The 12,488-nt window shown below is 42.7% G+C and overlaps 1 protein-coding gene across 1 annotated transcript in view; it reads right to left on the reverse strand.

The window, feature by feature from the left end:
* fmn2a (formin 2a) overlaps positions 1-12,488 on the reverse strand; it is a 46,413-nt gene that overhangs the window by 17,400 nt on the left and 16,525 nt on the right. Inside the window, exons 8-13 of the mRNA XM_077496238.1 lie at positions 8,977-9,038; positions 5,230-5,321; positions 5,020-5,149; positions 4,645-4,791; positions 2,870-2,929; positions 2,181-2,301 (exon numbers count right to left, since the gene is read on the reverse strand). Of these exons, the coding sequence (XP_077352364.1) occupies positions 2,181-2,301; positions 2,870-2,929; positions 4,645-4,791; positions 5,020-5,149; positions 5,230-5,321; positions 8,977-9,038 (612 nt within the window). The remainder of the gene's footprint in view (positions 1-2,180; positions 2,302-2,869; positions 2,930-4,644; positions 4,792-5,019; positions 5,150-5,229; positions 5,322-8,976; positions 9,039-12,488) is intronic.

Genomic DNA, 12,488 nt, shown 5'->3' on the forward strand with positions numbered 1-12,488 from the left:
TAACCACGTGACTGCAAACATAATATGTTTTTGTTTAGCAACGAGATTAGCAATGATTTGTATTACGCATCCAATGTGAGTATAGCGTAGTGCACAATACTATGAGAATTGTTTTCATATCCCGTAAAGAATGTCGGGTTTCAGATGAAAATGTGTTAGGTTATGTCTGCTACATGAAACCACAAAGCTAAATATGGGCCTGTGGTTAATATTTTGATAATGCTACATGAAGCATGTCTCAATATGATGTAATGTAGTTCTCTATCCCGAGAAAAAAAAACAACCTGCGATTGGCTGGCAACCAGTCCAGGGTGTACTGCCCACAGCCAGCTGAGATAGGCTCCAGCACCCCCTGCAAACCTTGTGAGGAATAAGCGGTCAAGAAAATGGATGGATGGATGGAATTTATTGATTGATTGAATTATTAATTCAATCTGGTGTAATAACCTTATTTAATGATTGAAGTTTTATTTTAAATTTTTTTATTTTATAATTATTATTATTATTAATTCAATGTCTGGTGTAATAACCATATTTATTGATTGATTGAATTATTTTTTATTTTATTATCTGTTCTCATTGCTGCTGGACATGTAAATTTCCCAGAGGGAGCCATCCCAAAGGGATCAATAAAGTCAAGTCTAAGTCTAAGTCTAAATAAACACCCATGACAATTTGTTTGTTTCAGATTTTCGGGTTAGATAGTCCTTCCCAAACTGTTTTTTATTTTTTATTTTTATTTTATTTTATTTTTTTGCTATAGGCCTAATAGAATAAAGTGCAATTGCGCATCCACTACAGTAGGTGGCAGTAGTGAGGAGTACTTACAACAGTGTTATAGAGTCTATAAGTCTACCTTTTAGAGTAACAGTGGAGAGATGGTGGTTGGGTGGGAAATATTTTCTTCTTGCTGTGTGTGGTGGTGGTGGTGGTGGTGGGGGGTGTTAATCAAAAATTACTTAATTAATTAATTTTAGATGAAAAGTATGGTGTATTTTAGGCTACCAGCTATGTGAACAACTTATCAGTGGGCCTGCTAATTTTCTAATATTCTGGTTATAATTATTTGGTTTAGCTACGTGAGAGAAACATGATCATCACAAACATTTTGGATTTTATTTGAAATCTTTGCAGTAGGACCCTATGAACTAAATTCTCAAATCTTCCTATCAAATATTGAACTCATTTACACTGGGTGAAAGTCGTGTAAAGTTATGTATGCTGATCTCAATTTCACGAGGAGCTCCGCCGAGCCCACGGGGGTCTCGTCCTGAAGCGCCCACATCTGTTTCTGCTTGCCGTCTCGACAGCAACCAGATGTTATCTCGCAGCTGACACACCTCCGCCAATCCGAGCGCGGCCGGAGCATGCTCGCCTTTCGAGAAAATTAGTTTCCGTTTCCGCGCGAGAAGTTATGTTCAAGGCCTCATGCATAATTCATGCGTCCGCATGTTTCCTCACGCGTTGCCCCATAAACAAATAACACCTCAGGGTCAAGTTAAGTTTTTTCCACACTTTCAGGGATACTTGACTTATTTAGCCATTTTTGGCAGTCAAACATTAATATTTTGCCTACAATAAATTTGATATTTTCATTATTTTTGATGTACGATTAGGACCTTTAAAAACACATTGTTGCAACTTGCTGTCGACTGAAAATGACATCACAAGGGCTCGGGTAACCAATCGCAGCTCACCTGTTTTTTAGGTTTGGTCATGTGACATTCACAAGCTGAGCAGTGATTGGTTAAAATAATGACTACCAGGGCGATTCTGTGTACAAGTTAGATTACTCATCTGAGGACTGCTTGTGAAATTACAAATTTATATATTTGATTGTGGCTGGCTGATTATTTGGTCCGGCATTACAATTTTTTATTTTTATTTTACTTTATAAAGTCGTCTCGCGGGCCGGGTTAAACTGCTATGCGGGCCTGATACGGCCCACGGGCCCTATGTTTGACACCACTGCTCTAAGGGATGCGAGACGACTACTCTACCACTGAGCCACGCCACCCTGACAACTGGATGTATCGCTATTGAAAAGTCGACAGCGCGCTGGAAAATTGGAACGTTTCCTCCTTCACCGGAAATGAGGGCGTGGTCAATTTAACACTCACGGTAGTGCGGTTCAGGTTACACCCAACATCCACCCCAACCTATTTGCCGTGCGAGCTTACCGGTCAGGTCCCTCCGTAGCTTGCGCAGATCCTTTTCAAAGTCCTCGAACTTCATCTGGGAGGCCTGGAAGAGGTCGTGCGGCTCGGGTAGAGGGTAGGCGCACGCTTCTCGACCAGCATTCTGGACAAGCACACAGATTGATGCGTATGTCTTACAGTAAGTGGCCATTGTGTACTTTTGAACAATTCAAAGAAATCTGTTGGATTTTACAACACATTTAGGAGCGTTTAAGCAGGGCAAAAAAAAAAAAAAAAAAAAAAAAAAATCATCACAATCCTCTCCATCACTGTCGCTCCAAGGCCATTATGAGTGCTGCGAGCATGTAATGCAGGTTGATTTTGGCAAGCAGCGCTCGGGGGGCCCGAGTTCATCTCATCTGGCGAAAACTAATTATTTACACCAGCGCCTCGTTAGATGCCGTGCCAGCGGACGGACGACCAGTTTGAACGAACCCAGGCCGAGAGATGAAGAGTGAAACGCAGACAGAAAATCGCCAGTCAGCCGGAGGAGGAGGAGGAGAGATTTCACTTTGCCGTATATACGCAAAAGAAAAATAAATAATTTGATAAAGGATAAGTCATTGTATCCTCTGGCGAGAGAGGAGATGAAAAGAGGGCTCTGGAAGGATTTCTGAGGGAATCAGAGCCGAACGGAAAAGCGATTCAAATAAACAGAAATGAAAACATACCTCATCAAAGTGCCTCAGATAGTAAGCAACCACGTAGGACAAAAGACTCTGGGAGTTATCCTGAAAGAAAGGAAAAGACCTAAATAAATAAACCCCAATCCTTTATTTATTAATCTAATCATCTCGGAGCAGGACGTTTCAATTTGTGCGCGGGCACGCAAAAATAGAAACGGCGGCCTTCGGAGGGGGATGCATCAATCATGACATTAGGGGAACAATGTAACAACACGCTCGGCTGGCTGTCATAATTCAGAGCGGGGATGTTCTTTATGGACGCGATGCTCCGTCCACCGCCAGCGCAGCGCAAAGCGTCATGGCCTTATATGGCGGTGCCAAGGGCAGACTGGGACCAAGCGTGATATTGAGCGAGAAGAGTAAACACGATGGCCTCTCCTCCAAAGCTCGGCAGCTCATGCGGACCACGAGTTCCAAGATTCGGCTCTAATTCCAGGTTGGGGGAGCCACCGGAGGTCAAGATTTTCCGATGACTTTCGCTCGACTATTTTTAGATCCAGTGGAACCTCCAAAGCTGGACTTAATCCGTTGTTCTCATCTCGAAAACCTTTCTGCCCAACAGGATATCATGTCAAGACGGCGTTCAAGACGCCAACACAAACTCTAAAACTGATATATAATACCGTGTTCACCATATCGAGACACCTGACATATAGAAAATGAACATGAGACATTTTGCTCTTAACTCATTCACTCCCAGGACATTTTTCATGTTTTACTGGATTTTGACTGATTTTGCAAGGCCCATAGAATATTGTGTCCTATTGCTATAAAAACATGCAATCTACCAAAAGAAAGATTAGAGCCTCTTCTTTCATCAGGAAAAAAAAAATCATATTTCTATCGGTTTCCATTTTGCATCAATTAGCATTAGAATATGGCTAAGTTTCATCATTATTCACAAATCTGTTTAAAATAGTGGGGAAAAAGAGCTTTTTGATCTCTTATACTCTGCTGCCATCTGCTGGCCGATTTGGTAATAACTACCATTACTTCAAGCATTCTCTTCAGTTCAGAGGCTGCATCAAAGCCAAATATAATATTTAAAATAGAACGTATTTATACGTTTTTGAGTTAAGCTACTTTTGTCAATCCCATGCTAATCATTAGCATCATACATTTAGCCTCATGCTATATGCATTAGCATCCAGTTGGTAAAGCTTGTGAATGAAATTGGTACTGAATTATTGAAACTGTGTTGCCATTTTTATGGCCTAATGCAGCATTTGAGGATGGTCGGAAGTTGGATATATCAGAGTTGTTTTCCCAGTTCCGACCTGAACGCGTTAGAGGCGAAATAAACAACGAAAATGGCGGATAGCGGATAGCAAAACTCATTTGGACTTCCAGGAAACTTACCTGCTCACAATTTTGCTTCATTTATTGTTTTTATCTTATTTCATAAGTTCATAGTTCACCGTACAATTTCATGCAGGGAGATAGCGGCATGCTGTCACGTACCTTGCGTTACGTGAAGTTATGTTGAATATTTCTGAATGAAAAAAGCCATCTGGTTTTGTACTCGAGTAAATTGTGATTTGCCATTCAGAGTGACGTCACGTTGTAGTCCGCGCCGGTGAAGTCGTTGTGCTTTTTTTCTTCCGACTTCGCAAGTGAAATTTCCGTGTTCGAGGGTGCGTTCTCGTACACATATTTCTACAACATTCCTCTGAACTCCGAATGGATATTGGCGGTTCCAGATCATGACAACATTCCCTTCGTGTAACAACGTTGCACTCTCTTTTCTTATAAGTACTTACGCTGCTCTTAACGTCCTTCAGTTTGGGCAGAATGTCCAAGGTGAAGCCATCAGCCTGCCCGCGGGTTCGATTACCTCCATTCATGAAGTTACCAAAAGCCAGAACCAGACCCAGAACCTGCAAGACACACTTGCCACTCTGAAGAGACTGACACACATACAAAAAAAATCAAAGTCAGACAGGTAGATGCTAAAAATAAACAAACAAAAATGAAAAGATGCGAACAGGACCCTCACAACCTTTTCCATGTTGTAAAATCAAAATGGCGGACTTCCTGGTCAGTTTAGGGTATGACTCTCAAAATAGTTTATGTTATAGGTCTTGGGCAGTTATACACGCCCCCCCAAAAAAGAACTAAAGGTTACGTTGTCTCACCTTGCATGTTCTTTGTAGGATTTCCATTTTTCGGACAATCGAGGTGATGCATTCGTGGAAGGTGGACTGGAAAAGGATGCAGAAGAGCCTTTCAGAGAAGTTGGGGATCTCAGATAACTGCAACAAGAACCTGGAGAAGGAACGATGAAGGATGTTCGCTTTCACCCAGCGAGCAGACTCAAGTAAAAAAGTAGCGCGTTGCAGACTTACTGCTCGGGCTTGTCCAGAGGCTTTGCGTCCTTTTTGTCTTGCACCGACTTGACGTGTTTGCTGATGCTCTCCATCTCGTCATTTTGGGCTCTCTGATTGATGGAAAATGATTTTTTTATTTTTAATTCAGTTGGCAATGTTCCAAACCAACTGTGTTACAAAGTGACGTCACTGCTACTGTGGGTTGAAATTAAAAACTGTCACATTAGGATTATAGAGTGGATTCAACTTGCGGAGGAGGTGCCTAATGTCCATAAAGACAAAGTAAAGCATTTTCACTTGTGGAGGCAGCACTTCAAGTCATACCCTTTGTGGATAAAGCTCCGCCCAACACAGACTTAGATGGTCGATTGAAGGTGGATCTGAAGTTAGTTTAGTCAAACTGTGACTCTGCAAATAGCTTACAGCTTATCACGAATAGGCAGATAACAAAAGATCTTCTTAATTTGCTCAGTTTCACCCTTGATGTGTGCCAGAGACCCAACTACTTGCATACTAGCAATTCCAAAACATGTCAAGAAGACGCTACAATGCCTGATCATGTCAGTTCCATTTTCTGCCAAGACAGCAAGATGATGATGATGACGGACAAATGTGAAGTTGCCAATCAAACCCCCAGCGCGGATCCCCAACAGACATCAAAGACGAGCATCAAACACAGCGAGGGCCCGATTAGTATTCCGCTCGCCGCCGCCGCCGCCTTCTTCGGGCGAGGGCGAGCTCTCTTTCGCCCTCCTCTCGAGAACGTTTTTCAAGTGTAAATATATTTAACACAAAGCAGATCCGTTTCAAAGGGCGACGGCGCGGCCCAGCAGTGTTTGGCGTAATTGGGGACAAGTAGGCATTAGCGTGTGATCTTTTGAATTGCAAGGGCATGTTGCAAACGGTTGTTAGCATGGGAAATACAGTCCCATGTGGAATATCAAATGCAAAGGAATGTAGGATGATATTCCGTGATGCCAGATTTGGAGCAGTTAAGTTGGCCAAGTGGTATTCATTATCCGCTTTTCTAGTTCTGGGCAAAGGGAGCCGACTATGGCTAATTCTCTCATTTATGTCACTCAGTTTCCCCGTTTATGAGAGTCTCTGTGCACTGAAGTGCAAAGAATACTTTCCAAATGAGCGCGGGTATAATGTCATAAACATACAAAGACATCAGAAGCCACACGCTATGAAGAAAATAAAGAGGCCGTCATTAAAAGATCGTACGCGAGGGGCCGCGCTTCTGACTGACCTGCGTGACATTTCGCTACCGTCAGCAGTCTGAGCTTCAGACAGCCAGTCTGGGCCCAGATTACGGCTTGCGATATTGCAAAGGAGGGAGCGGTTTCCCACTATCACTGCGAGCCCCTTTTAATGGCTTATTGTTCAAAGCACAGGAGTGACTATAATCCGCAAGATCGCAGACTGAGCGACTCTGCGCCCGCAGAAAGAGGGATGGGAAAAAATAGAAAAAAAAAAAGAAGAAAAATCTCTCAGTGTGCTCGCTTTCAGTTTGTTTGCGAGCATGTTTGTGCCGAGGCGAGGAAAGTGAGGGAGAGCAGCCCTCTCTTTCGAGCGAGGGCGTAACCATTAGAAGCCCCCTTGCATTCCTCAAGACAGGCTGACTGTGCTGCCAACTGTGGTTTAGGGGTCTGGAGACCCACAGACAGGATGGAGTCTCGCAATACAAAAGGGAAACAATTTGGCTCCTCCACTCAATAACACAGCCCGAGGCGGCGAAGGGACGGGAGGGGGGGGAGAAGGAGAACGGGGGGAGGCTTCCAAATCGTGGGGTGAGCGGTTTGAGAGGTTAGAGGAGACTCTTGACATGTCGGTTCAAAACGGCGGCTCGTCATGTTCCCATGATCAACAGTCGACGAAATACCGTCAAGCAGCTATTTGCTGTTCACTTTTTTTTTTTTCGGTGGAAACTTAGAATTTTTTAGTAAACACCTGAGGCTATCGCTCCCTCTTTCTGTAACATTGAAAGCCCTTTTCACACTGCACTTAGCAGGGTGCAGCATGCTAACGTCAAACCCATTCACTGGTGAGGGGAAGGAACCACAGAATGGAGGATTGTTGTGTGCATGTATAGTGGTCAAACCCCTTCAACGGCAAAGGAGCTGCTGGAGCAATTTGAGTGTTATTTTGGTGGACGGCGTGGCTCAGTGGTAGAGTGGTCGTCTCCCAAACCAGAGGTTGTGGGCTTGATCCCATCCCATTGTGACCATGTCGAAGTATCCTTGACGGATTGACAAATTTATTGACAATTACATTGACGGACGAAAACCCACTTCCGTCAATGCTAAATTCATCAATTTTTGGAAGTTTTCCCATCAACGGTCAACAAAATCGATGTCCGCCATTGACGGATTTCCAGACCTTCCATCAACATTGATGGAATGCCCACCACTGGTTCCAACAACATTAGTTTTTGCTCTGTGTTGTGAGCGAGCTTCAGATTTGTCGTCGCTAGGGTGAAGTGGAAAGAAAACGGAGTTATTAAGGCAGTGTAATGCCCTGAAATGCGGGCAAGGAGAACCACAGTTGTCGTCGTATTGCAGTTACACACAAATACAAAAGGAGAGAATTCGCAAGGAGCTAAAGTATGCTAAAAGTCACGTCACTCAAAAGGAACACATGCACCACTACAGTTGTTATGACCGATCTGATTTTTGAAGGGTTTTAGGGTTAAGGTTTTAGGTAAATTTATGGTTTAAGCTATGAATACAGTCAATTCAAAACATTTTTAGAGGGCGGGGGATTAATTACGCACAGTCTTCACATATATCGAGGGTTTTGTGTGGCCTTGGCCAAAAAGGAATTCTTCAAATTGTAACATATGCTAGTTTTTTTTTTTTTTTGGTTTATTGTGTGGGCTCCCGATGGTTTAAAAATGAGCTTTTACTGTCAGAACATTGAAACGTGGCGATGACAGGCATTTATGCAAATATTATGAAGGCACAACACGCTCGCAAGTGTCTTGTCAAACTCTTCGACGAAGGAGGAGGAGCAAAAAGTCGATCAGCTCCAGCGTGACAAAAACATGTTTACCGCGTTAAATCATCGCTCTCCTATTCAGGCCCACTCCAAACATCACACGGTTTGCGGCTAGCCGCTCGGCCTAATGCCTAATGCCCATGTCCTTTCGTTCAACCCTTTCACAGGGAGGCAGGAAACGCCACATCTGAAGTGAAAAATCTCTTCTCAGTAGAGTGGCGTCGAGTGGAAAAACATGCCGCTTGTTTCTGAAAACACAACAGCCTAATTGAATTCATTTTTTTTTTCTGCAAAAGTTGAGCTTTTTGCTTTTGAAGGGCAGCCATTGTGTGAATTGTGGTTTCACAAGAAAAAAAAAAAAAAAAAAAACGCTAACAGCTGACGGTCGCCTGCTTAGAAGTGCGATGAATCACATCTCGCCAAAATCCTTCGTAGGTTCCCTTCTGTCATAAAATAACAGCCCATTTATTTATGTAGACGGTGTGAAATGTGCGAGCGCGCCTTTCTGTTTACCGCAAGCGACGGTTTCAAAATAAAAGCTAAATGGAAAAAGTGCTTAGCTGTGTTGGCGTGCGGCTTTTGTTGCTCAACTTTTGTGTGTTTATGTATTTTTTTTTTTTTGCACTGGCGGGAAAAGTCCAGAAATGTTTACGGCTCGAGATTGATGACACAAACAGCCGTCTTGCAAACTCGTCTTGCCCCGCAAGATAAAAAAAAACGTTTTCGGAGCAACTGTGACACCTCCCGATGCTTTTCGATACTCACGTTCTCATAAAGCGCTTGCAGGGTCTCCAGATCCACGACGGTGTTGTCCATATTGAGGACGGCTGAGGGAGGGAAAAGGAGAGGACATTAAAGAGAGGCAAGGGCATGACCTTTATATCATAATAACGTCATAATAACGTTATAGTGGACATATTGTGCATGTAATTATCTGATTGGCTGTTGACCAGATAAAGAGATTAAAGATTCTTGACATCGCATAACGTCTTACCAGTTGAAAATAGATGCCGGTTACATCAGTTCAAAACAGACACTTGACCTCACGGTCATGACCAAAAATAACCCTTGCATGACCCTAGCCAGCACAGTAAACATAACCCTTACATGAGCCTCGTCACGACAGTAAGCATCACCCTTGCATGACCCCAAACATAACCCCGTCATGCCCTTGCATGACCCAAACTGCACCCTGGCATGACCCAGTCATGACAAAGATGTTCATGAACGCTAATATTTGCATAAAAAATAAATAAATAAATATTCTTCACTGCCCTGTGTCCAGCCTAAATGAACCGTGGTTGCCCAAAGCACAGGTTGAAAGTGGCTCTGAATCTTCACCCAGCCTTACTGATGATACTGGTGTGAGGTGGTGGTTATATCATTTTCAAGAACTTCAACGTTACTCGCTCGCAGACACTTTTAGTAGTAGGCAGACAAAAGATTTACTTGCTTGTGTAACTTCACACTTGATGGCTGAAAAGACACTCCAGAGACGCAACTATTTTGTAGACAAGCAATAAAAAGTCCATTTCCAATAAGACGCCCCCCTTTATGATAGCTGAGAGCTCGGCTGCGGTTGGAAGCGCTTATACGGAAACACGGCTCGCATTCCCCCGCGCACGGCCACGTTCATATTTATCAGCGCTCGTCGCGATAGCTGGCGAACGGGGCCGCAGAGTACAACATAAATACAGAGGTCTTGTGTTTGACGTGCGTTTGAACTGGCGTGTTTGAATTCCTGCCGTCGCCTTTTTGTCTCGGCGCGAGGACACGGGCGCCCGCGAGCATTAATCCTTTGAAAGTAAATGTTTAAAAGACAAACACAGCCCCGGGTCTGCGGTGTTGAGGCCGATGCGTTGTCGCTTATGTGTGCATAATTGCCCGGCAAAGAACTCAACAACAATACAGTTGAATTTCGTCATGGCACCTTAGACTCACCCTGTTTTTTTTTTTGTGCAAGGTGTAAATGGAACAAAGTGTAATTGAGCTTCACGCGTCTTGTGGTTTGGGTGTGAAACTGCAACTGCACTTCATAATCGGTTAAAAGGGATACTTGACTCATTGAGCCATTTTCCACAGTAAGAAGATATTTTGTCTATAATTTTATAAATTCATAATTTTTCATGTACAATTAATACCGTTAAAAACACATTTTTCAGCTCGCTGTCAACTGAAGACGACAGGTAACAACCAATCATGGCTCAGAGCCGTGATTGCTCGGCTCGTTACCTATTTCCTCAGAACAGGTGATGTCATCTTCAGTCGACAACAAGTTGAAAATGTTATCAAATAAATTCTGCGCAAAAACTTTTTACTGATGAAAATGGCTCAATGAGTCAAGTATCCCTTTAAAAAATCAACTCAACTTCGATTATAAATTGCCGCTCAAAGGGGGTGTTGCAAGCTTTCAACAAAAGTGCACAAAAATGTCAAAAATAATGACCAGGACATGAAGACAGCATTTGGAGACACCAGTTTATACAGTTTATCAGCAAAAAATGATGATTTAGTGTTCCGTTAACCTATTCACTGGCAGCCATTTTCAGAGAAGCAACCCCCTTCACTCCTGGCTGTTTGACTGGATTTTGACTGATTTTGCAAGGCCCACAGAATATTGCGTTCTATTATTAAAAAAACATGGAACCTATCAAAAGATGTATAGTAAGTATATTTCTGTTTGCGTTTTGCAGCAATTAGCATTACAATATAGCAAAGTTTCATTATTATTCACAAATCTATGTAGAATTGTGAGTAATTGAGCTTTTTTTTTTTCAACATGGCACATGAGCTCTTATACTCTGCTGCCACCTGCTGGCCGTTTGTGTAATAACTACCTTTTTTTTTTTTTTTTTTCCTCAACCGTTCTTTGTCGTCGAGAGGCTGCATCAAAGCCTTCTGTATCCTATAGCATAAAAAAAAAAAAAATGTGTAAATATGTTTTTGGGACACTTAAAACATTTAAAATAGGATGTATTTATATGTTTTTGGGAGCAAATGAGTTAAAACAAAACGTGGAATACGCCAAAGCAGTGATACTTATGTCGTGGTGACCAGATTTAAAAAATTAAAAACCGGGACACTACAAATTTCCTGAAAGTTAAATATAATGTAAATTCTCACCAGGAAGTATTTAGAACAAATTTAATTGTTTGGTGACCGTTCGTTGTGTTATTCCTTTAGCTAATGCTAAACAAGTCAATGTACTTATTATCAAACCTGCATTACACGGACCAAACAATCTGTTTGCTGACTGGGAAAACCAGCACTTCAGAACAGAACCTGCTTAACAGTGTGACAAAGCAATGGGGCTGGCAAAATTTTCCTCGACTCAGAATACCAGACACAAAAATCGGGACCGTCCCGGACAGTTAAATCGGGACATCTGGTCACCCGAGTTATAGACAACATTAGCATCTTAACTTGCTAGCTAAGCATCAAATGGCTAAATTAAACTGAGGCACATGTACACAAACACTACTAAAAATGTTGGTTTTATGATCTCTGGAATGAATTATTGTATTCCAAATATAATTGATCTCATTTTGAAAGTTTGTTTTGAAATTGAAGGTTCCGGATTGTGGTCACGCAAGATCGAAACGTAACTGTAAGAGAAGCGCCTCAAGCAACTGAGTTTGCACAACGTCTTTTGCGTTGCTATCTGCCATCTCGTTCTCCTTAAGAGTCTGAGGAATTCCTAAATCGTAGTTCTTCTTGTCACTCAGTTGCCCCTCTTCCCTCTCGCTCGCTTCCCCCACAAACCATTTGGTTTTCATTCGAGCTGAATCAGAATCTGGCGGGCTGTTTTCGATGAAGGCACGTTTGAAAAGATTGCAACAGGGATCGATCGCCGCCACGTTGAACTCCGGCACGTCAAGACGTCATGTCATGCGACTGCGGCGGACACGACACGAGACGACAAACGACAACAACAACAGCGGGCGTGTTGACTGGTCACCGAGCAACGCGTACGCAAGGGAGCGTCTTAAAACGTGTGAATCACAAGTGCTTCTCCTTTGGAGATGTTGAAATGTTGACAGCCGGCGCCGTTTTTATCATCGGCAACTAAAATCGCGTGATTCACGGCATCAGAAGTGACAATTACTCAAGCGTGTGAAGAAGAGTTCATTTCCCAAATCTCGTGAAGATCAGGACAAAATTATATCATGGGAACATTTTCTTATTAAGCTGCAAAGACACTTTGTGCTGTTTTGTTGTTGTTTTTTGGGGGGGTAAAAATGTCCAGACCTTGATTTATTCTTTCTTCCATTCATTAC

Source organism: Festucalex cinctus, chromosome 14 (genome assembly GCF_051991245.1).
Source record: "Festucalex cinctus isolate MCC-2025b chromosome 14, RoL_Fcin_1.0, whole genome shotgun sequence".
NCBI classification, from domain to species: Eukaryota; Metazoa; Chordata; class Actinopteri; order Syngnathiformes; family Syngnathidae; genus Festucalex; species Festucalex cinctus.